The sequence below is a fragment of the Diachasma alloeum genome, unplaced genomic scaffold (assembly GCF_001412515.2).
Source record: "Diachasma alloeum isolate Michigan unplaced genomic scaffold, Dall2.0 Dall_scaffold_00206, whole genome shotgun sequence".
NCBI classification, from domain to species: domain Eukaryota; kingdom Metazoa; phylum Arthropoda; class Insecta; order Hymenoptera; family Braconidae; genus Diachasma; species Diachasma alloeum.
The window spans coordinates 1496550-1523393 of NW_021680371.1; the positions used below are offsets into that span (position 1 = coordinate 1496550).

At 35.2% G+C, this 26844-nt stretch overlaps 2 protein-coding genes across 5 annotated transcripts in view; one reads left to right on the plus strand and one right to left on the minus strand.

The window, feature by feature from the left end:
• The first annotated feature begins 1458 nt into the window (after nucleotides 1–1458).
• LOC107036189 (peroxisomal leader peptide-processing protease) overlaps nucleotides 1459–26844 on the plus strand; it is a 96110-nt gene continuing 70724 nt past the window's right edge. For all 3 annotated transcript variants that reach the window (XM_015253961.1, XM_015253960.1, XM_015253964.1), the window contains exon 1: nucleotides 1459–1654. The gene's annotated coding sequence lies outside the window, so the exon portion shown is untranslated. The remainder of the gene's footprint in view (nucleotides 1655–26844) is intronic.
• The window catches only part of LOC107036190 (ion transport peptide-like), a 47943-nt gene continuing 29058 nt past the window's right edge, over nucleotides 7960–26844 (minus strand). For both annotated transcript variants that reach the window (XM_015253966.1, XM_015253967.1), the window contains exons 2-4: nucleotides 11490–11893; nucleotides 10761–10881; nucleotides 7960–8040 (exon numbers count right to left, since the gene is read on the minus strand). In XM_015253966.1, coding sequence (XP_015109452.1) covers nucleotides 10761–10881; nucleotides 11490–11893 — 525 coding nt within the window. In that variant the 3' untranslated portion in view covers nucleotides 7960–8040. The remainder of the gene's footprint in view (nucleotides 8041–10760; nucleotides 10882–11489; nucleotides 11894–26844) is intronic.

Here is a 26844-nt window from a genome sequence, read left to right on the forward strand (position 1 = left end):
ATCAGCCAAAAAAATTACAGAATTTTCCTCGAACATAAAAAAATAACATTTGCTGAAAATGGTTAAACATTCTTAAGGGGTAACAGAAGGCTACCGTTTCCCCGAAATATTCAAACAAATTTCCTGCTCAAAGTTGTTAATATTTTTTGAACCCAAAGCACATTGATCTACATCATCGCTTCCTGGAGATTAATGCGCTTGGCTTTATAAAAATATTTTTAACTTTCAGCAGGAAATTTGTTTAAAAAATTGGAAAATTAGCGGCATTTTGTTACCCCTTAACAACCATCGTGAGAACCGTTTTCTTATAAGATGGCATTTCATTATGTATTTATCTCCTAAACTGTGTAGTACATATGCAGCTAGTCAAAAAATTTTTCAACACCTGAGGAATATTATAAACATTATCTATGAAGAACATGGGGACAATCGTAAGAAACAGCTGTTTTCTAGGGATATAGGGGAGGTTGGGGTAAAATGGGCACTTTTGACTTTTTTTAAAATGTTAATGAGGGGTTGAAATGTTAATAAAATTTAATAATTTTTTTTAAATACAAAGAGCAATTATTTCCCTTTGTGGCGAGCCTAAACTGAGCTCAACTGATGAATTTGTTTCTGAGTTATGAATAAGTAAAAAAAAAAGTCTAAAGTATCCATTTTACCCCACCCTTCCCTACCTTAATTTACTAGATCTATGCGCGCGCTTCCGCGCGCGCTCATCTTTTTGTTGTGAAAATGAAGAAATCGAATTTATTAAACTTCATATACTCATAGATATTTTATAAATATTGATAATGACTTGAAGAGAATTAAGAGAAGGAAGAGTGAAACATCAATGAATAATTTTTAATCTTCGTATAATTCCTTTTCTTACCTTTTTAAAATAATATAATTAAAATCTGTAATGGTTGAAAAATGAGGGGAGCGTTATAAATTGATTTCCTGGAAAACTGAAAAAAGTTCTTGAATTCTTCGGAAAATTTCACAATTTTCTAGATAACTGTAATTCTTCAAAGATGTTTCTCGAATTATTTGGGAAACCGAAGAATTTTCATGAATTTGTAAAGTTTAGAATTTATGGATGAAAATCTGAGAAGCAAAAATTGATAATTTTTGCGTATGATAAATATGAACAAAGTAAAATTTGTGAGTGAAAAAAATTTAGAAATACTGTTTTTTTTCTCATGATCAACAATTAGGCAATTTAGATGTTTTGCTATAAAGATAAACTTCACACATAAAAAAATGAAAAATCTGACGCAAACAAAATTTTTGGGCATTTGACGAATTTGAAAATACCGGGGATTTTTTTCAGCGACTACTTCACGTGACTCATTGACCAATCAGAACTGAGGATTAGCGGTCAGGCAGTTTCGAGATATATCGCTATAAAACAACTTCACGTTTCTTTTGTTTCTTTCATCTTCAGTAAATAGGACTCCGCCGGTTAAACAAACACTCGAGATTGGTGATCGCGAGTGCTCGGGGAAATCCGCGTCCCATCGGTTATTTACGTGAGTTGTGTCATGTGTGCTGAAACGGCGCTCGTTCATCGTCAACAAAGGTCGTCAGTGCGTTATTATCTGTTTATCCGTTGAATTTGGAGCATAACATTTCCAGTGAAGACGTCATCGACCGTGCCGCGAGCTGTTCGGTGAGTTGAACATTAAAATTAGACATCAAATCGATTAACAAAACCCGCGTGTCCCTGTGTGCGTAACCTCACACGATCGAATAACAAATATTCGGTGAAAAAAACAGGAAATTCGTGATTCCTTTGAACACTGAATGTTGATACTTGGGGTCAATTCTTCCATGCGCAAAGTCATCGTAATAGTCGACAATTGATTAGACTAATAAATCAGGGTCTCTGGCATTGGGAAAAGGGCGGGATATTGCAGAGGTTTTGAACGTTTGAACTCTTCTATTTTGATTACCTTCCACTTCCACTTGATGTCTCCACATGACTCGGATGTTGGGGTTGATAATGGTCTTCAAATATTAGACAACACGACTTCGGCTCGTTCTGTAACCTCATATTCGCGGGATATTTTTTTTTTCGGCAGGGTGACGAAGCATTTTTTCTTGTTACGACGGTCGTGAGAACTTTTTTCACATGCACTTAAGGTAGCTCTATCCTTCGGTCGGACAACGCTGTACTTTTGGATATTCTCAGTTTTTAAATTTTTCAACTAAATTGTATGGAGAAAATTTGAAACAATTCATACACAGTCAGTACTATTTAAATTAAATTTCGCAAAATATTGATGTTTTTTCAAACATTTCCCTTTTATAAATGAATAATAAAACTTGTTTGCAAAACGGTGAATTATTTTTTATGAGGTGTCAAACAAATTCTTGATTTTTTCACATGTAATGAAAAAAAATTCAGATTTTAATCTTTGATTACAATGGAAATGTTGATTTTCACATAAGACACTGGGTTAAATCCTGATTTTGAAACATTTCTTCTTTGAAAAACCAAAACGATAATTAAATTGAGAAAAAAATTAGAATTCCGAATCTAATCAAATTTTCTGCAATTTTTTGCAGTTTTCAATATTCTTGAATCTACCGTAAGAGTAGAGCTGCTTTAAACATTTTTGTTTGAATTTTCCGTGGCAAATTCTGAAAATTTTTATAGTGGTCAAGGTCCACTGAAATTTCAAGAAATCTTGTCATTGGAAAATTGAATATTCCATTGATTTTCTTTTCAAATGGTCTGGAAATCAATGAAATACTTGATTTTTCCGCTCAATTATTCTTTGAAAATTCAGAAAAATCAGGAAAATTTAGGGAAGAATTGAAAATTCATAATGAAGCTGAAACTATCAGAATATTCGTCCGCGGAAAATTCAATTTAGAAGATATTTCAGTGTAGGAGAGTCAAATAATCATATGTACAAATGTTTTTTAAGTGCGAAAGAGTTTGTACATTACTTAAAAATATTTGTACTTCCCTAGAGTCGCCTAAGACAAATCTTCTGCTGTCGAATCTTTCGCTAGTTTCAGCTTCATAAATTCATGTCATTTTGTTTCTGAATATTCATGTTCCACTGACAATTCAATTAAGTTGTGAAATTTTCATCTCACTCCCACTGAAAACTCAGGAGTTTCCGTGAATTCTACTTGAAACTTGAAATTTCATGACCATTTTTTCCCTAAATCCGATTTAATGTCACTCTCATGAGATTTACTATAATATCTTCCATGGAACTTCCTGTAAAAGATATTTGGATATCCTTAAAATTGTTGCATGTTTTTGTTGATCTGTGAACATCAATCAAAAAATAAACCATTCAGGGGCGGATAAACAGGAGATGATTAAAAAGATCATCTCTTGTATACCAACTTTATGAGACGGGACGGTAAATACGCAACTTATTTACAAAGGACTGATCTTCTCTATCGCGTCAATTGTCCATCGCGAGGAAGTCACGGCTAGATGATATTTTATGCTGTTTCCCTTCCCCCCCCCCCCAGACGGTATGAAGAAATTTGAATGATTCAACAATCTCGTTCTCAGTCTCAGTGTTGAACTTTAACTCGTAGAAATGGCTGCAAGTTTTTATTGATCTGTGAATCTCGATTGAATGATAAACCTTTGGAACGACGAATAAAAAGTAGACAATCAAAAGGAACATCTCTTGTAGATCAACATTATAATGCGGGACAGTAAATACTCAACTTACAAAGAAACTCATTTCTTCTATCATGTCGATTGTCCATCGAGATCAAAGCCGGAGATCAAAGCTCTTCACAAATTTTGAGGACTAGATCTGTGCGAGCGCTTTCGCGCGCGCTTATCTTTTTGTTGTGAAAATGAAGAAATCGAATTTATTAAACTTCATATACTCATAGATGTTTTATAAATATTGATAATGACTTAAAGAGAATTAAGAGAATGAAGAGGATGAAGAGTGAAACATCAATGAATAATTTTTAATGTTCGATTAATTCTTTTTTTTTTACTTTTTAAAATAATCTGATTAAAATCTGTAATTGTTGAAAAATCAGGGAAGGATTATGAATTGATTTCCTAGAAAACTGAAAAAATTTCTTGAATTCTTTGGAAAATTTCACAGTTTTCCAGATAACCGTAGATCACACATTCTCCAATTATATGGGAAACCGAAGGATTTTCGTGAATTTTTGAGAAGCAAGAATTGATCATTTTGCGTGTGATAAATATGAAAAAATTAAAAATTGGGAAGTGAAGAGTAATTTGTGAGTTAAAAAAATTTAGAAATACTATGTTTTTTTTTCTCATGATTAACAATTAGGCAATTTAGATGTTTTGATATATAGATCAACTTCACATATGAAAAAATGAAAAATATGACGCAGAACAAATTTTTGGCATTTGAAAAATTTGAAAATACCGGGGATTTTTTTCAACAATGCAGTGCACTAATACCGTTCAAATTGTTGCGAGTAATTTCCGGTGGCCTGGCGTAGTGGTTAAGGCCGTTGCCTCACAACGGATAGGTTCCAGGTTCGATTCCTGGCCGGGTAGAATGGTGAGATCTAACCATTTTTAAAGTCTGGATCAATCGCCATATAGTCTCATCAGACTCGAAGCGATATAAAAATAAGCATAAAAAAAAAAAATTGTTGCGAGTATTTAAACTTATGTAAATAGCCATCCAAATAAACCGATCAATAGGAGAACGAATGAAAAGTTGAAAATCAAAACAATCACTTTTTGTAGACAAACTTCATGATGAATGATTTTGGGGAGGCTCATCAATCATGGGGAACGGTAGAAAATGACTGAGTAAACACAGTAATGAAATTTACATTCATCCATTTATTCACGCAAACAAGAATAGATTTAGATATCCGTCTTTAAATATACGCATGTTTATGCATATGGATCATATGACTGTAGTAGATTACATTATATGTTTTTATATAATATAATTTTACATTATCGAGTAGGATACGTTTTTCCATCTGCGCATTTCATTTTTTTTGAGTTTTTTTTTCTCCATCGAGAACTTGCCGATTAGCTAATTTTGCATTATAATTAACATTTCTTTTTTTTTTGGTGCACTTAGATACAAGATTATTGCGAAAGCAATTGAAGACTCATTTTTTTGCTCTTGTGGAAATAAATATGATTCAAATATGCGGCATAAGGTGACGATATCGCGTGTATGTAAAAATAAGTAAATAATTTTCTTTCATTTCATCCGAATTTGTTTTTTTTTTCTGTAAAATCTGTCGTTCATCGCATCCACTCGTACGTGCGTATATAATCGTGGTGGTTCTCTTAGTTGATGAAGGTTTCATAAATTAAAAATAATACATTCTTCATTTTTTTCGTTTCTCTGTTTATATTTCGTCAAACGAAGTAAGCGCAACATCTGCACATAATCTCTTGGTCCGCGAGCATCGACATTTTTTTTCATCTCTCTCCGTTCTTTGTGTTTTAAAAATCTTAATTAACATTGTTATTATGCAAAAAAAACATAAATGCCACGTCATTAATCATACAACTTGTTCATTAAAAAATGACTGAGTCTCATCGTGATCAGAGCGCTGCGATCACGATCGGAATGATAAATGATGAATTAATTCTATGAGATTACACGTCTTGAGGATGACAGAAAAAATGATTACTGATGAGAATTATCGAGTTCTCTTGTAGTAAAAAAACATGTGAATAAAAAAAAAATCGAAACTGCGGAATGGTGATAGCGAGACTAGGCGATGAAGGTGAAAATGGATTCGAGAAAAAATGATTCGTACAAAAAAGAGAAAAGAAACGAAAAATAATAAGATAAATAGAACAGATATAAATACTGATTTTGGAATGTTATTCGATCACCCGCGACCGTTTCTAATGCTCATCAACTTGTTTTCTCTCTTCATCTCTATTCAAGTAAAAACTCTACGAGTTAATGAAATTCTTAATAATCCGCTCAGCGTTAAAAGTGTAAAATAATAATAAATAAATACTAAAACGTAAATACGCTCGTCATGAGATTGTTTTTTCCATTTTTTTTTTCGTTTCCATCTTCTGCTCTAATAATCCCATTAATAACAACAATAATAATGATATTAGAGGCTATCTATGATAAAATTAAGCATAATTTTAATAATACATTTAATGAAAGAAAAATCGTAATACTCCGAAATATTTTTTTTTATATTCTCTATAACGACCCGTGCTGTCGGCCAATTTACACTGCAAATCAGTCGACTTTTTCATTCTTAATTCCATCATCATCAGGATGAGACTTGATCGGCCGTTTAGTTAAAAGAAAAATTCATACGGCGTGGATAATTACGATTAACTTAATAATGGATGAAATTATAATGATAATCATTATCATGGGCTATAGACATACGCACGCTCGACACTGAATATTCTTATGTTTTCGTTGTCAGATCAGTAGCGGAGTGCATGGAGAAGAAATTTCAGAAGAAAATACGTGACAAAATGTAAAAGTGAGGAGAAATACTTTTCGGAAATTTTTGCGTAAGAAGAATATAGCGGAAGAATAATCCGGAGAGAAAAACGAATTTTTCTTCTTAAGTTCTGGAAATTTTATGAATTGAAACGTAATTGTACTGTATTTATTTTTCTTTACTGTGAAGAATTATTTGTGCATCAGGATTACATCTCACGCTGCAATTTTTACGTGATTTGCATGATTATTTTCCTGCAATTTTCTTCTCCATGTGGTGAAATGAGACTAGTCAACTCATATCCAGAGTGAATATCCGGGAATTTGATGTAAAATGAGAGTTACAAAAAAGTTCTCCATGAAGATGTCGCTATTTTTCTTAGATGGCGGGGTATATTTACCAAAAATCAAATCTCTAGTAAGATACATTAACTTTGAAAATATCTTTCAATCTAAGGGAAATTACGGTGCGAGAAAAGTATGTACCTGAAGGTTTCTTGTGTTCAATGAGTCGGCTAAACTCAACATTAAGTCGAATTGTTTTTCATTTTTTTTTAATTTAAAGAATAAATTTAGAATGTTGTGAATTTGAATGCAATTCAAGATCAAATTGTTCATATAATTTCTTGTTCATCATCACAATAAGGGCGAGGAGGGTAAGACGGACCTCGTCTAACCGCCAATACTTCAAGATTGACGCAGTGAAATTGAAAGCTTTTTTTTCACGTTCAAGTTTTTTTGTAGCACTCTGGCAGGAGATATTGACGATTTCATAAGGTTCATTTTACTTCACCTTTCCCCACAACAAAATTAAGTTTCTCGTGTTAGGCAATCATTGTTATTTCAATGAAAGTTTGAATTCTCATAGTCATGGTGAACGCCAAACCTGAATTCAATGAAATTCACACAATTTAATTGTCACATGCGCCTGAAAATGCGATTTCATTGAAAAAATTAACAGAAATCCTGAAATGAACTGACTTGTCCGGACTACATCTCTAAAAATTTCATTTCAATTAGTAGTTTCTGAAATTCTCTCTTGAAATTGAAGGAATGATTTACCACCAGTGTAGGTTAAATATATTCAGCAAAACTAGTGTTTATTTTTCTTTGCAATAACTGAAGTCTGACTGAATGAATCCTTTCGTTTTCTCATTCCACTACTGATGACTCGTGTCCTCTCCAATCATGTCTGTGTGTAATCTTTCTATTCAATGATTTTTCCTGTCCCCAATACTGGGTGCAGTAATATGCCTTTGTTGTTTCGTCCAACTTATAAACTTTGCACGCGGTAACGTCGCGTAGATATATGTTATCGACTAGAATTCGTAATGGGATGTATGGCCCCTCGGTACCGTATATCGCTTAAGTTCGCCAGCTAGCAGCCGAGCCAAAGATGCATCTTGAATGCCACCATGATGATCTTCCTCACTGCATCCACGACATCCCTCAGGCCCACCGCCACACCGACGTTTTGTTAAATATGTTTTTTCTTCATAAGTATCCTCCGTTTTACTTTCTGCGGCCGAGGTATTCCACCATCTCCAGAAACTTTTCCTTCTCGTCCTCCAGCAGCAGGGCTTGGATGCAACTCGTGAAGTATTTAGTTTGAAAGCAATCTTGCCTGTTTTAACAGAGAAATATGAGTCAGTTAGTCATGATGTCGCAGAAAATTCATGAAATGATTTGTTAGTGAGATTAGTATTCTTTCTCAGATGACATGCAGATTATATTGGGATGTTGTGTGTTTTGTGTGTCGGCATAGCTTCTCCCTGGAATTAATAGAATGTTCATACTCATGCACTTTGGTTAGTTCTTTTACTCAATTCACTCTTGTTAGTCATTCATTCTCGTGAGCAATCATTCCCTGAGGAAGAAAGAAATATTTATCTCGACACTGAGAGGTAAATATCATTTTCATAACAATAAAATCATGGTTGAGAAAGGTTCAACGATTTTGGGATAGTTTCGTATCTTCCCTTTGTCTGGAATATGTGTGCGTAATGGCATTCAGAGAAATTATGTAGTTGAAATAAACTTTCTTTGAATACCATAGATGGGTTTACACAAACTTAAAGTTGATTTTTCAAATGAATTATTTTAACCACTTCTGTAATTATTCAAAAATGCTACTCCCTTGCAATTTGTGGCCCAGAGAGGAAGACTTTTCATTGAAGTTGATTCGTATTTGCGTTTTTAATCTTTACACGGATAGAAAGGATTAGTTATTGTTGAAAAATGAATTTGATTGAAGACTGGGGTCGATTGGTCTCGCCAAGTGTGCGTTCGTCAATAGTTAACAAATGCACGTTTGGAAGCCTTGCTTGACTGGACTTTCATCTTTCAACTTAGCCATTTATTATTATATTCAACTCTACCATTTATTAATAGTTAACGAACCTCGTTGCCAATGAATGAATCGTCCTATAAGTCACAAATGAAATAGTAGTTTAGACTCCTTGAAAACGATTTTATTAATCATACAGTGTACTGACAGAAAAAATTAATTTTGTCAAGAGAATTTTATTTAAACCATCATTTGGTTGTTAATTCTCAAATAAACATAATTTCATAGTGAATACCAGTTATCTCTTCTTGAGATACATTTGATTGTGAGAAATCGAACTTCTTTAGAATTGAAGTTCCTTTTATTTGTCGCAATAATGAGAGTATTTGATTTCTTTCTAGCCAAGAGTTTGCTAACTCCAGAAATTCGTGGGTTTACTCAAAAATCAAAATTATTCTCATGACTAAATACGTTGTTATCTCAATCAACACGATCATACGTTGTTCTAAGTAAATTATAATTGAAGTGAGCTTTTCGTATGTCGAATCACGATGAATATTGTTACACGGAAAAAGCTTGGAGATTGTGGTAAGATGTCGTTGAGTTGAAAGAAGTTTATATTTCTTGACTAAATAATCGCATTAGTTTACAATAACAGAATCGCAGATTACGGCAATTCTACAGAAACTTGGATGTCACAAATTTCGTTCAATGTGATGTAAGGAATGCTCAATTTAAAGATCGGCTTCATTCGAGAAAACAACATTCAATTCATTTCTCAGTGTAATCGTCTCCTAGGTACGAATTTTTGATCAATTCATGAAAGTCGAAAATTTCTCGACTGGAGATTATATTCGGTTTAAAAAATAGAACTTTCCCATTTTTGTGGTGAATACACGTGACTTGACGCCAACAACTATTTTATTTGATTCAAGTAAATGTATTTCAAGAAGAAATAATTGATATTCACCGTAAGATCTTAGCTCAATAAAAATAATTTCTTCTATCAGTGTAGAATAATCCTTTATTTGAGTCATTGAAACGAATAGAAAAATTTCGAATAAAAACGGTTAATTTGATGCACATGCGTTATTCTCTGTTGCATTTTTTAAAATGAAAAACCATCAGCCATATTTCTATCGTCACCCGAACCCTCTCAATGAAGATGGGAAATAGGAGAAAAATTGTCCTCGTGAAGCGCAAAAGTGGTGTGTAATTGTCCCAGCAAATCTGTTTGTTTTTCACATTGTCATCAAGACATAAATTACCTAATGCACTTATTATCAGTCAATCCCCGCAGTTGTGGGTGTTTTGACGAGATTTGTGCTACCATTGCATAACTCAAACGATAACGAAATAATGTGAAATCCAGAATGAAATAAAAATGAGTGGAGTGAAATGTACAAGTGCACAGGGTAAACAGCAAGGATATCAATGTGTACCCTGAGAGAAATATCGTCATAATATCACAAAATTAATTTCTTGCGCGAAATATCTCATCTCTTGAGGATAAATTTCTTGGGATAAGAATTCCGGATAATGCGTCAGACAATGTAAGATTTCGATGAAATGTTCATGACTTGAACATGAACATTTCATGATAAAGTGACAATTTTCGTGTCAGAAGATGAGAAAATGACTGAAAATATTAAAAGCTTCGATTTAGTGAATCCTGAATCAGAGACTTTCATATTGAATGAATAAAGAGTTTATGCAGAGGAAAATCTCCAGATATTATAAAAATATAACCGTCGCTTACGCTCAGTCGCTTTGAGTTCGAAGGAAAGCAATATCTTCTTTTCCTTCTGTCAAACTATTCTTGTCTTTTAAGAAATATTATCTCATTTCAAAAAAAGACATCATCTTTTCATTCAGTAACTTCCTTCTTAGCCCGAAGAGCACCGATTTCTTGTCTGAAACCTACCATAAATTGATCAAATATGTGCGCGATGTTTGTCGCTCAAGAAATAATTTTTGTGATATTACGTCGATCTTTCTCTCAGTGTAGAAACCAAAAATAAATGGGATAAATCATAAACAAAAAATAAAAAGCTAACCTAAACCCCAGGATCAGCGCCATGGAGTTGTTTAATCCATATTTGTATCTGCTCCATTTCATCCTGCAGAAGTAAAACGTCCAAACAGCTCTTGAAGTAATCCGACGTGAAGCAATTCTTCCTGTAAATTTTCAAATAATACTCACAATGAAACACCAATTGTCCCAAATCACCTGATGTATCGTGAAAAAAAAGTAATGAATGGCTCGTTTTTTAACGCTACCAACGCACAGTGCCTGCACCTGTGTTACATATCATAAAACACAATATAAAAAAAAATGCATTTGGTCAGACAAAACGCGAACCAACAAATACGGTGTTACAAGTCAGGTAATAACGGATGTGCGTTGGCACTCGTTGGTCTCTCTCGGCAATGCGTGTTGTGCGCTATAAATAGAAGAGAAATCTCATTCCGTTTCGATACGTGTTATATTGGTTAAGTTAGTTCAAACATTATGGATAAAACCTGTACACAATGTGTTGCTGAGTTTAATGTGAAAATGAACAAGTCAAACATCGCGAGGCATTCAGTAAAAAGATACTTCGCCTGTAAACCGAGACTAAAATAATACCTCAACAAGCATCAAGGCTATTAATAAACCTCACTCCTCCATAATGACCAATTTAATGAACGAATCAATTCAATAACGAGGCGTGCAATTTATATTTCATGCAACAAAATAATTGTGCGATTAAATATTTGAAGTGAAAATTATTTGGGATAATAACCTGCACAGGGTATGAAGCTGTGGCTCCCGGAAAAGGTTGTAACAGTCCTCGCAGATACGATCCAATCTTGCAAAGATACTTTTATCGTAAATCCCCTTGCACTGCAACTGCATGAAGGAACGTTTGCCAAGTGGATGTCCCATTAGTACTCCAGCATCAGCAATACCAAGACACGATGAGATCAGAAGTAGCGTTACTGACCAAGCTAGCACAGACAAAAGTACAGGCGGACAGGTTGAACTTGATGAACTTGATGTTGAATTACTTAACGTTGATCTTGATGTGGCTGATGACACTATTGTCCCAGTTGTTCGTGATCTTAAACTCGTTGTGCCATTGTTTAGTGACTGTCGGCACAAATTTGATACGGTGATTGATGATTGTCTTGACTGACGCTGCATCATCTGAGACATAAAAAAATGGGTACATGTAGGGGAGATATTTCCGACAATTTTTTTAAAGAATTATTGAAATCAGTAGCGAAAACGGTACCAGTCAATCTTGACTATTGGCCAGTTTTCAATGGACATCTCGGAATCTAAGAGAGATAGAAAAATTTTTGTTTCGACCTTTTTTGTAGAGCCGATTGAGAGCTACAATAAATGTAATTACGAAAATTTCGCTATTTCGCTTACATTCGAAAATATTCTTCAAAAACTCAACTGGGAGATGAGTCGACTTAAACCGTTTTATCACTTCGCTACTGAAATGTATTGTTTTGACTCCGAGAATCTCGATATGGGAGGAATTTCACTATTTCATTGTTTCGTTTGTTTACAGCGGTTTCCGTATTACAGTCCATTTTAAATCGCGAATTGGGATTCCCTATACATTACGAAAAGACGAAACCCCTGGCACAATTTTACATTTCCAGGGTTTTGTTACTCTTTTTAAATAGCTAGAATTTTTTCCGATATTCTGCATAAGGACACATGCACTAAGATAAGAATTTCCTGATATGTAGACCATTTCAATGGCTTGAGGATGTCGAAGTATCTTTTACAGTTTGGTACAGATCACATTATATAGATTCAACCACTTTCAATTATCAAATTTGTTAATTAAATTAGGTGAGACAAATTTGAGAATAATCATGAATATTCGGTGTCATTAAAATGAAATTTTGCATATAATTATTATTCTTTTTAAACATTCGTTGTTTATAAATAAATAATTGAAATTGTTTAAACTTGCGGAAACCTTATTTTTTAGGCACAAAATCGGTTTTGGTAAAATTCTGAATATGAATAAATATGTTACGATTCCGAACAAATGCTTTTTGTGGTGGAAAATTAATTGTTTATAAACTATTTATAGAAAATGCTCGTAATTTTCAAATAATTGAAATTTTTTAATTATTTCATTAATCTTTCTCCAAAAGTACGGTATCCATTTTTTCACATTTTAACAATGTTTTCTAACGGTCATTATCGAGATTCAAATTCAGTGTATAGTTTAAATGATAAAATCATTGTAAAATATCCGGAAACTTGAGGTTAAATGAGGCTGAAATGAGAGCTCTGATATTTAATTACAAAAGTAAAAAAGCACTTCATTGGAGAAAAACCAGCCAAAGTAGCCTTAAGGATATCTAAGTATCTGTTATTGGTACAGACTCCACAAAAGATTGAACCACTTTCAATCACCAAATTTGTTAATTAAATTGCGTGAGAAAAATTTGAAAAAAATAAATAAATATCCAGCATCATTAAAATTACATTTTGCACAGGATTATTATTTTTCTATCACATTTACTGTTTGTAAATAAATAATCGAAATTGTTTAAACTTTCGGAAATCCAATTTTTTTAGGCATAAAATTGATTTCTGGTACAATTTTGAATATGAATAAATTTGTCACGCTTCCGAACAAATTCCTTTGCGGAATTCGAATAATTTATCACTAGATTACGTACTGAAATATTGGAAGTGCATAAAACAAATCCTAAAAACAATAAATACTTGAAGATTGGCGATTCTTCTACGCGATTTGAGTGAGTTCATTTGCGACGAAATCATACTTGAGTGCAAGAATATTTTAAATCATGAGACCTTTCTCGAGCCCCGCAAGTTGAAAGGTTCTGGTAGATTTTGACCCCTTTTGACCCTTTAGAACCTTCCGAAAATCTCGCAACTCGATTTGTTCCCACTTTTTTTCCCCCATATTTCACACATTATAAACTTTTACAATCGTCTCTGCAATACCCGAGGACTTTCAAATGTCACCGCAGTCTCCCCTCAAAAAATTGTTTCAAATTGTAGTGCTCTAGTTGATACCAAAACCAAATAACAGACCGAAGGTGCAACGTCATTCAAAACCATCTACGTTTTAACATTCTTCTTTTTTAATTCCAAAAAACAAACAATTTTCAAAATTTAACTTCGAATTCGGAGATAAATAGACTTAAATCATCAAATAAAAGAAGAAAAAAATGTATAAAATGTCTTTATTAAAGTAAAAGTCAATAAATATCATTGAGTTTTGAGCGATTTGTATGGTAGCTCGTTAATATGTAAATGTTGTATAAACACAAATGAAATTGTAAGAGAACCGAACCGAAACAGGTATAATACATATTCAAATCGGCTAAACTGTGTGAATGGACCACACGCAAGTTGGGGGGCCCCACCTGTAAACGTCCTCAACCGACAACTTCATTAACTGACCCCCCTCCCCCCCGAACTGTCTCTCACTCCATCTCTCTTTTATTCTTATGGTATTCCTCTCACCCCCTCGCCTCATGTCTTGTTTTCATCTCGTTTATTTTTCTCCTTCTTTTTTTTGGCATATAATCGTTGCTCCCGGGTGGGATTTGTATTTTTAGCTGGTCGATTCTCAGAATTTTTGCACCGGCTATATCCCAACACGAAAAAACCTCCATAGTAGAGGAAGATACGAATCTTTTTTTTTTATTTTCTCAGCGTTTCTCTTTTTCTTTTCCTTTCTTTTATAAAAGACGCCGAAAATGCCGTTCGTATAATTGGCTCACGAGCGATAATTTGACCCGAGTGCTCGCGATCGTTAAACTTTTTTCATTTTCGGTGCCTTTTTTTTGTTTTTATGTATCTTTACATCCTCGCAACGTCTCTGAGGCCCAACGAGATGAAGATTTCTTTCTACCTTCTTAAACACTAACGCGGCACCGGCACTCTGTTTATTTTCACCCTGACACCGGTGTTGAATTTGCATTTAGTACTTATACGTATTTCTTGATAATTGTCTCAATCAGAGTTTTACTGGTGCTTACATTTAACATCTCAATTGGCGCGAAACAGTCGTAAAAATAACATTTACTTACGATGATAAGGAGTCGGATAATTGCGGAAAAAAAAATGAATAAAATAAATAATCAGTGTCGTGTTGTAACCGCTCAAAGCGCGTGTAAAGTCCCTGTAACGAATAGTTTGATACATTGGATAGATAGGGAAGGTAGATGTTAAATAAATAAAAAGTCAATGAGACCGGTTGGCTCGACAGGTGAGGTCTTTTCCTCGGGTGCATGGCCAGGTACACACAGGTGTGCAATCTGCAAGTGCCCCATGGCATTAAAAAAAACGAGGGGAAAATGGAGGAGAAAAAAATCAAGGCGCTCTGGTTCGCCAGCTCTACACACTTGCTTGTGTAGATGCACTGGTTATCATGCACATTTTCCTTCTGTACTTTTGTCTCTCTGATTTTTAATTTTACAGTTTATTTTTGGGTTTTTATCGTGAGCTGAGGGCGCCCCGATGACTTGAAATGTATCCTAAAAATTGCATCAGCTTGTGTTTTACCGATATCGGGAGTCGAATCAGGATTGGGATCAATAACTTGAGAGATTTTTCGATAGAAGCTAATTTTACGATGTCCATGAGCTTTATGACAAAAATTTTTCTCGTTACCGGCGAAAAACAACTGATGTAGCTCATATGATTGCAACCCTCCCCTTCACCCAAAAAAAAGGTTGTTTTGAATCAAATAAAAATGTTTATTCGACATTTTTTCGTTATTTCAGGAATATTTTTGGTACGAATGAATAAACTTGTTGACTTGTTTCAAGAAAAGGGATTTAATTATATTAAACAAACAATTTATTCATTTGAAATGAATGAATTGACTTCAAAAAATAAATGAAATTGACAAACAATTTATTCATTTGAAATGAATGAATTGTTTATTCGGTTAAAAAAACATTTAAAAAAATGATTAAATTATTAAATTATTCAATGATTTGGGTTGAATGTTTTTTTTTTTAAATCGAATAAACAATTTATTTACTTCAAATAAATAGTTTTCTTATTCTAAGAAAATCACATTTTCAGATATTTTGTGAAAGAATTTTGAAAGTGTGTTGCAACAATATTCGCGGGCTACGTAGAAAAAGGTCGTATTGACCATTTTGGTTGTTTCAGGCCAATCAAATGGAAAAAAGTCGTGTGAATTTAATTCATGAAACGTGAAATCTGGCCGATTTGAGCTCTCTAGAATTATTCTGATCCAATTTTTGATTAAACACTTTTCACTCCAGTATATATGACCTTCTTTCACCATCGTCTCCCTGATAGTGAAACCATGACATATTGGATATCCTTAACCCTAGCCCGGGGAGCGATTTTGCGCATTTTTCTCCAACTAAAACTTATTATTTTTCTCCCGTTTGGAGGCACTTCTGAACCGCAAAATGGCCCATGGCGGGGAATAACGATCACATGAATGGCTAAATTTAAATTCCCGCCATTTTAGTCTACCATTCATGCAATTGTCATTCCCTTCCACGGGTCATTCTGCGGTTTAGAAGCGCCTCCAAACGGGAGAAAAATAATAAGTTTTAGTTGGAGAAAAACGCGCAGTGGTAAACAAACGCGACCCTGCGACTCTGGTCACCTCCGCGGGGATTCCCCGTGTTATTTAGGCTCTAGCGTTGGCGAATTCACTCTACACTGCCGGGCGCGTCTAGCGAGGTTCCGGCAACGTCGCGTCATGGACAATTTCATTTGACATGGGAAAAAATAACTCATCTGTTCGAAATGATTTGTTTTCTATAGGAATTTCGGAAAATATGTTATTCTAAAAACTACTATAATTCTTTAGACACTTCAATTGACAAAGTCAATTTTTTTTTATTCTTCCGGTCAGGCAGTCAATTGTAATTCAAGAAGAACGACGCGGGGCGGTGTTTCCTTCATGCGGTGACCAATCTGGGGTTAATCTAAAGAATCGTTTGAATTCTACCAATTGTTAACTTTGTCCTCTTTATTGTACCCAATCAGGAAGACGTGGAACCCCCTATATATTTCGATTGACTGACTACTCGATGTGTGAGAATCTGGAACTATGAACATAACCTAAAGAATTGTCGATATGAACGCGTGTAAACTTGTTAACCAATGAGATATAACCCAAAAATTTCCAATATTCTGGATTCACCCAATCCCTGACATTGAGTTTCTATTCAGACCAATCGAAAATGGATTTCCGACCAATCAAAAATCCCCAACTTCACGACGGATATGAACCTTTCCGCCTAGAAGAAATCGAATATCCTGGCAACTCGTTTAATTTCATCCCAGCGGAGTGAAAAAATTATATATGTCAAATGATTTCAACTGGTTGCAGTTGAAAGAAGAAGTGAAGAGATAAAGAGGGAGCGAGAGAGAGGGAAAAGGAAGGTGGAATAAAAAGTCAGAGGAGGTGGGGTTGACGTGGTATCGTTATATAGATCGGTTCTCCTCGCCAGGTGGTCTCTCCCGTGGTGGATGACTCAATCGTGAGAAGGAGTTGCTGGACTGCCTCTCCACCAGCGAGTGGGTCCGCGGGAATGAAGATGGTAGAAAAGAGGAGAAAAGAATTAATAAGTAAAAAACGATTCGAGAGATGAGAAGTAGGAGGGAAAGGATTTTACACACTAGCGTGTGTTGTCGCACGCGTAATGCCACGGTCACCCCTTCTCACATACATATAACCGTGAGGATAGTGGAGAGGATAAGTTTTTAAGAAAGAGGGAGTGAGCCTCTAATTAGGCGCTCGACCGACGGCCCGGTGGGCATATTCATGTACCACATAACATATGCCATTTGATATGCCCTACACGCTATATACCGTAAGGTAAAAGAAAAGGAGAGAGGAAGGGGCTGGGAGAGAGAGGCCCCCCTCGAGCCCATACACTACCCACCGGTGGTGGCCAAAAAGAAGATGCCCGTAAATCAGCCGACAACGAGCCAGCGGCAGGCGTCTTTGACGGTTCTCTCTTCTCCTTTCCCATTCTTTTTCACTCTTTTGCTATTTCACTCTGGATTATATAGCCCACACTCTCGTGTCCTTCATCTCTACCTTGACGTCTGTTTTATTCTCTGCCCTGGAGGTTATAATTCTATAATTGTGTCTAACAATTCCCATTAATCGCTCCACTTGTAACTTTGTTTTTTTCTCATTTCTTTTTTTTTCAAGAATATATTTTTCTTTTTGTTATGGTGAAGTTGCAATGCAGGAGGTCGTACAAGAGTTGAACGTACGGTAAGAGATGATGCGCGTGCGCACCCGCGCGTTATATACACTCTCTCGCACGTCCTCGATCGGTGTGTGCCGCCAGCGCGGAAAAGTAACGATCCCAGTCGACTCCTTCTTCCAAGATCACCACGACGATAATTTAATACACGACAAGAGAAGAAAGAGAGAAATAAAAAGGATATAAGGGGAGGGGTAAAAAGGAGAATGAGGATCGCCACCCAAGTGTATGGGATGCGTTTACAGATGCCTTCATGATCTTGGCCGGTTTCAACGGTGCAATGCGAGAGAAATAACGAGAGTATGGATACCGGGTTAATGAAAGGAAGGAGAATTGAAAAGTAATGAACATGTGTCGGCTGGCTTTCATTGATGTCTTAACATCCGGATCAAGGTGGTCAAAGACCACGGGGACCTCTGGGAGATGTTAAATCTTCATTCGCTATTTCAGTTTCGAGCACATTGGAGGTTGCGGGGAGTACGGTATACTGTTGGAAAATTACGCGGCAAAAATGGAAACTGCGGAAAGCCGGAGATCGCGAGTATTTAGCCTGAGATTCGTACATGGAGAAAATATAAAATATAAAATTACAATGTGAACATAGTAATCCAGGACCATACTGAAACAACTTTAAAATTGGATTCATCTTGATTGAATTTTTACTTGTGTCAAATTAAATTTTACTTTTATTGTACCACTTGCATTACTATGTTCAAAAGGGAATTTTGAGCGTGGCGAGTGTGGTCCACGATTACTATGTTCACAAAGTAAAAAGTAATTTTATATTTTTTCCGTGTATGAGCGAAGCGCTTCGGCAGATAAATACCGTCGTTTTCCTTGTGGCGCGCAAGACAATTTTCCGTTCTCTACCTTTAATTATTTGCGAGTTTAATAGGAGGTCGAATATTCGGTGAAAAGCTTGAGAATTTTGGAGAAACTACCACATTTACTGGAATGTTCAGTAAAAATTACGGAACTCACAATTCACTTACCGATTACGGAATCGACTCAGAAAATTTAAGTGACGGTATCGTAATTTTTCACAGGAGATTCACATAAAAATTACTAAACGCTCCGGAAAAATTCCGTGACAGTTCCGTAAAATTTCCTACAACCATATTTCGCTCCGGAATTACGGAAAAGATACGTAATTTTTATTGAATATTTCTCTCCGTGCGATGAAACTGACAGAGGCAACGCATGAATGGAGACCGGTATAGAAAGGAAAAATTTTCTATTTCGTATTTATAGATATATATCTAAAATCACCTGAGAACAAATTGAAAGTATACTGAGAATACCCTGTCTTTACTCTAATTAATGTGAATCATTTACTGATCATCATATGATTCAATTCACAAAACAATTGTGTTTTTATATACGTGGAAAGTCGGTGAAATGTCGGCGTTTATCTGCCGCAGCGCGATAATATCTGCGAATCTGCGATCTCAGTATTTCCAATGTTTTCTTTTTGTCAAACGCAAAAACGAGAGCTTTCATTTGAGCCCCATTTGACCCTAAGCTTTCGGACATTTTACGATGATTTTATTATTTACACTTTGCAGGTCTGAATTTGAATCTCAATATTGAACCGTCAGAAAACATTTTAACAATCAGAAAAATAAATAAGAAGTTTACTTTTTGAGAATGATTGATGAAATAATTAATAAGTTGCAATTTTTTCAAAATAACGGGCATTTTCGGTAAATAATTTATGAAGAATCAATTTTCTATCATAAAAATCATTTGTTCGAAATCGGAACGAATTTATTATTATTCAGAATTGTACCCGAAATCAGTTTCATGCCTAAAAAGATAAGCTTTTCGCGAGTTTAAACAGATTCAATTGTTGATTTATAAACAGTGAATGTTTAAAAAGATAATAATTCAATTTCCAATGTTCAGGCTGACCTGAATCAAATCATATTTCTCACGATGTTCGAACGTAATATTTAGTGTTTGAAATTTTAATTCAATTTCCATTGAAATTTCAGGTAATCTTGTCATTGAAAAATCAAATATTCCATTGATTTTCGGTTCAAATGATCTGGAAATCTATGAAACACTCGATTTTTCAGTTCAATTATTCCGTGAAAATTCATAAAAATCAGGAAAATTCAGGAAAAGATGAAAATTTCATGTCATTTTGTTTTTGAATATTCATGTTCCATTGAAAATTCAAACAAGTTGTGAAATTTCCATCTCACTCCCACTGAAATTACCATCGGGGATGGCCATATTGATTAATTATAATTACTGTTGAATTATTAACTTGTCAAGTAGTTAATATCACTTTTAAATTTTAATTATTGAAATAATCATCAATTTAAATAAGCAAATTTTGAATTATTCATTACTCAGTGACTCAGGAAGATTGACGATTATTTGGATAATGGGAATTCCATTATAAGAAATTTATTATCATCTACTTAATAGAAAATTTATAGTTTCATATTTTTGAATATTTAATTCATCATTAATTGGAAATTTTAATTATTAATTATTTTAAACCTTGATCAATATAAGTCGCAATTTCTTTTAATATTGAAGAATCGGAAGATTGATGGCTATCGTTGATTGTCATATTTTCCATGAAATTTCAAAAAATTTCTAACAGTGTATATCAATCTTTCAATGTAAACAACGTCGACTGGCTCAACTGGATCGACAATGTAAATAAATCTCATGTATAGATTTCAGCACTTTAAATAACTAATATCAACTACGCTTCTGAATTTTCAATTCGTTGAAAATTCATTTGAATCTTATGTTTAATTTTCACAGTGAGTTTGAAAATTTCGACTGCGAATGAAATATCAGTTATCACCTGTCATAACAAATCCAATTTCCATGAACTGTCAAGCTGAATAAGAGATTCCATGGACGATTTGATCTTACATTGAATTCAAATTCACAACATTGAGAATGCAAATGCAGCTCTTGTTTAAATTAAAAAAATTTCTAACAGTGTAATGCACAATCCGCGGAGACTATTAATAGAGATTTAATGATTCAGTGACGTCAATTGCTAGTGGATTATTATGTAAGAATATGGTTCTATTAACCTATGACAACTTGACGTTCATCGGATGCTGAATAATCTCAATCATGAGGAACACATATGCGGAGAAGAGAAAATTCTTGAATTGAGGATATTGTTCTGTATTTAAAACAGATAAATTCCTCTTGTTTGAGGACTTGATGAGGTCGGAGTTCGTGGGTGATGTCAGGAGGACAGGGAAATTTCATTCGAAATTGAAATGAGGGAAAGTTGTTCTGCCCCTTAAGGAGCGTGATATCATTATAATTACTGGCAAGCAAAATCTAGGTTTTGTCTTTTTTTTTCAATTGTTTTTTTCTCTAATCTGAGTTTTTTTCAAGGGGCAGAGAGAATTGTCGCCTTCTAGTTTAATGCCTTGGTTATCTCCATTATTTGCCTGACACTCCAGATCTTTTCTAGGCCATTTACTTATTTATTTAGTCACATTATCCTCTGTTTTAATTCAGTAGCGAAGCGGTAAAACGGTTCGTGTCGATTTAGGCCTCAGCTGATTTTTTTTTAGGAATATCTCCGCAGGTAAGGGAGATAACGAAATTTTTGTTATAACCTTTTTTGGAGAGCGAATCGGGGGCTACAAAAATGTATTAACAAAAATATTGCTATCTCCCTTAGATTCCGAGATATTCATTGAGAACTGGCGAATATCAAAATAGTCAAAATCGGATTAAATCGTTTTACCGCTTCGCTACTGAATTTGATTTCTGAAGTCTTCCAGTAGGTCAGTTACCAACTCTTATCAATACTTAAAATAAAGCTCGTGAGAACCTTGTAGAAGAAATATACGGTTTAATTGTATTTCGTCAAAGCTTTTGCAAATAATTTTTCCAAATATCCGAAAAGTTATTTTTTTTAATTCTACCATCATCGTGTGTTTCACGAATATTAAACGTGAAATGCGTTGAAAGATAAGAAATATTTGAAAAGCTACTAGTGAATTTCCGTCGGAAATTTTTTAGAAATTTCCGAAATAAAACTGTTTGACACCCTCAAATACTGCGCTCTGATTGGCTGAAATCCGAGTGAGAAAAATAATCATTGATATTTCAATGACGGCTGAAGTATTCGAGCTCATTGGAAAACTTACACATTATATTCAATTAAATTTTCAATAGATTGAGAATTCAGAACTTGAATTTCCACAATTTTGAATTATTTTTATTGTTGTAGGGAAAAGAAAATATTAAATTCTATTGAATATTCAAAAGATGAATTGTTCTCTTTCTGAAAAAATGGATTCCGTTATTCGAACTTCACGATTTGATGAAAAAATGAATGGAAATTGTACATTTTAGTTCAATTATTTCATGAAAATGAATGAAAATCAGGGAAATTTAGTCAAATTTAGTTCCAATGAATTGATTTTTGCTGAACTTTCAATTTATCGAAAATTCAGTGTAATTTGGTACTGAATATTCACGTTTAGATGGAAAAATCAAGTAAGTTGTAAAATTGTCTTCTTGCTGTTGCTGAAAAATTTGTAATTTCATCGAATCTTCACTTATAACACCACATGAATTTTAAAATTATCAGGTGTTCCCCAATAGCTTCGTTGCAAACTAACGCAGGAGTTGACTCAAGTTTTCCAAGTTAAATCATTTTTCTGGGAAACTTGACAATTTGGTTTGTATACAGAGAACCTTAAGGAAAATATCGGGTTAATTTTGAAGCTTGTGTGGTATTTTTGAGATAATGATCTCATCCAAGAGCCAAAATTAACAGTTGAGAGACGGAGAGTTTGAATTTGATTCGTAAGCATTTATATTTTTTATGGACAAGCAACATAAAAAATTATCAGTTAAATTATCAAAAATTATGAGTTGAATCCTCGTAGGCTATACAAAATACCGTCGAATGGTGCAATTCTATCAGTTGAAATTTGAATGACAATTCAGTAGCGAGGCGGTAAACCGGGTCAAGTCGATTTTGACTTTCGGCCAGTTTGTGATGAATATCTCAGAATCTAAGAGAGATAGCAAAATTTTTCTCAAGCCCTTTTTTATAGCCGCCAATTGGCTCTACAAAAAAGGTAATGACAAAATTTTTTGTATTTCTTTTAGATTCCGAGATATTCGTCAAAAACTGGCCAATAGTAAAAATCGACTTGACCCGGTTTACCGCTTCGCCACTGAATTATCAATGAAATTTTAAATTCCATCATTTTTTCCTCCCTAAATCAAAATCAATCTTAATTTCCTAGAAGTCACCCCTGACCTGTCCCTCAAATTATTTTTTTTCTACCATTGATCTTCATTCGGAGCCCTCACAATAAAGAAAAAGCCCCGCAAATATGAGCAACCACAATTGTCCCTTCTCCCCCGACTTAATCAGGCACCTGCGATGTGTATAAATTTCCATTCACCATCTACGTACTGAAGTTTATCAACAAGAAAATGATACAGAGGGCGCATGCCCATGTACTCGTCACTTTAAAACTCCGAGTGGCGCACGCGCATTGAATACCACCGTGGAATGTTCAACAGGTGTGTGTCTATTCACCCAGCATATGCAATGAATTTTTTATCCCCATCCTCGGACGTTACCGTGAATCCACATCGCGGAAGGTCCAGAGTCTACCGCAGAAATAAAGAGCAAACAAAATACTCAACCTTGTACAAAGTGTTCCGAACTCCTGACCTTCCCTTCGAGGGCAGATTGAAGAGAAACGCGAGACACTGAGGGAGCAAAAAAATAAATAAATAACCACACGAAGGCGAACGTGTCCTCTGACTCCCAGTATAAATCCAAGTCACGGCACTAGGGAGAATTGGCATGTACGAGGCATTGAGTCGTTCACAGACTGCATGCTCTCCCGGTGTCAACGAACCCAGTCTTATGGAAAAGCCCGAGTCATATCATAGGCAGGGCTGATTCTACCAAAGTGTGGATATCAAGCAACTACCGAAACATTGACGAGGTCGTGGATGAGGCTCGTGTTATTCCCCCTCACGCATTCATCCCGAGGAATGAAAAAGAGAGAAATAAAAACGGAAATTTATGCGTAGTGCGTTACGTTGACGTCCGTGAACGGACAGAACAGAGAGTCCTCTGTTTTCCGATGATCCATTCAGTCTTATTTTCATGATCAACAAGAGGGTGGCAGATTTATTCGCAATATCTCTCGAGTGCCCAGTGCAAGGGGGATCTCTCCCGTGGAAAAGCCCATAAGGCACGAAATACTCGGCTCCCATTCGCTGGCACTCGGGTATTTGCCTTCTCTCATTTTTCCCGAGTGTATGTATGTAGCAGATATGTAGGACAGAGCGGTCTCTGTTAACCGGCTGATGGGGGGGAGGGGGGGAGATGTGAGCGAGTGAGCATTACGTCTCCCCCCCGGCTCCTCTTTTTATTCATTCCGGCCTCTTCGGAGTCGAGTCAAACGCAGCATCGCCTGGCATCGCTATCACGTATATATGAAGCACAAGTGGTGGGGATCGATGTTCTGGCAGACAGCTTGGCGTCCTACGGCTCGTATTCCGAGAAACCTGCGCACGCCTTTCTCCGTTTTTCGTATCTCCCTCGGCTTATCGTGGCTTATCTCCCGTTCGGTATTTCCATTGTTGTTTATTCGATTGATGATTTTGGTGAATGATTTTAATTGACACGGTGAGATTGTCATGTTGTTGACAACAGTTTTAGTCGAGTGGTGAAAATTTTTGGCTGAATGTTGCGCTGGAATTTGCGGAATTCTGGACTTTGAAAAATCAAGTATTCCGTTGGTTTTCTGTTCGAATGATCTGGAAGTCAATGAAATACTCGATTTTTCTGTTTAATTAGTCTATGAAAATTCAGCAAAATCATGAAAATTCAGGGAAAGATTTGACATTCGTGTCATTTTGTTTCTGAATATTCATGTTCCACTGAAAACTTATGAATTTCCGTGAATTCTACTTAAAACTTGAAATTTCATAACCATTTTTTCCCTAAATCCGATTTAACGTCACTTTCATCAGATTCACTGTAATATGTTCCATGAAATTTCAAAAAATTTCTAACAGTGTAATAGAAACAAATGCAGTCTGTTGGGTATTAACATCCGGAATAAAAAAATTCCCAATCAAATCAATTCTCTATTGGAATTATATAAACGATTTACTTGATCCAATTAGAATATTATCACATGTTAATAAATTCGTTTCCTTCACCATCTAATCAATTATTTCATTTCTAATAACTAATGGAGCCTTCATTTTGATCAAGAAAACGTGTATTTTTTTTAAATATTCATCTGATGGAACTAAAAAAAGGAAATAAAAATCATATTTAAGTTTCACTGTTAAAAAAGAACTGAAATTTCATAACCATTTTTTCATAAACCCAATTCAATATCACTCTCAAGAGATTTACTACAATATCTTCCATGAAATTTCAAAAAAATTCTAACAGTGTAACAGAAATAAATGGAGTCCGTTGGGTATTGGCATCCGGAATCAAAAATTTACAATCAAATGAATTCGCTATTGGAATTGTATAGACGATTTATTTGATCCAATTGGAATATTATCACATGTTAATTAATTCGTTCCCTTCACCATCTAATCAATTATTTCATTTCTAATAATTAATGAATTCTTCATTTTGATCAAGAAAACGTGTATTTTTTTTTAATATTCATCTGATGGAACTAAAAAAAGGGAATAAAAATCATGTTTAAGTTTCACTGTTAAAAAAGAACTGAAATTTCATAACCATTTTTTCCTAAATCCAATTCAATATTATTCTCATGAGATTTACTTCAATGTCTTCCATGGAATTTAAAAAAATTTCTAACAGTGTAACAGAAATAAATGGACTCCGTTGGGTATTGGCATCTGGAAGACAAATCAATTGTTAATCAATAGATCAATCCAATCAGTCCTCACATTTTATTTACAATTCAACTGTGGCATTCCACGTGTTGGAATTGATGCGCGTGTTGGGCTCTCGTTTTCCACTCAACTGCTCCCCATTGACCCCGACATCAAAGGGACCGTGAATTCATTCCCTGTTTGTATACGTTTTGATACGACTGAATTTATATGCGTGAGTAAAAGCATTGTTGGGCCTTGACACAGCGCTCAATGATGCCTTTTTTCCCCCTCTTTCTCTCTCTCTCTCTCTCTCTCTCTCTTCAATTTTGTTTGCATTCTTATTTTTCACTTCAAGTGTCGTCTGGCGTTATAAATTTGTTGGGAATTATTTCAAGCCACGTGTCAATGTGTCCCCAGGAATTAAAAAAAGAACGGTGAACAAAAAAACGATACAAACTAATTGAAAGGCTGAAAGGCGCCTTCGCGGAAGCATTTGAATATTCAAATTGGACGAAAAGTCAAAAGAACAGACGGAAAAAATTTTAGTGACGCACGTAACTGCAAAAAAAGATATGTTAAAATAGTTGAAACCCGGGGGTTTGCTAACTGGTTATTTCCAGAAGTGTATTTTTACATTTTTTCATCTTTTTTTTTGCGCTGACCATCAATCATCGAGTGCCAATTAATTGAGGAATGGGCCGGCACTCGGCTGTTGGTTTTGGTTCTTTTCACTTCTTTAGGGGACACGTGATTTTTCCCTCCTACTTTTAAAAGGATCTAGAAAGGTCTGAAGGCGCGTTGTGTACGACTCCGGGGGGGGGAGATCTCGCACTCGAGAGAGCGACTGAGGCGGAGCGAAACGGGGGCGGGGGTGGCGAGAGGGGAAAGGTATTGGTGGCCCAAGCTACAGGTGGCAGAAAACAATCCTGTTGGAGCGCAGGCGCCGAGATTTATGAATGAGTTCCAAAAATAGATAACCCCGTGTGAGTAAGGGTTTTTTTTCTTCTCTCCCCCCCCCCCCCC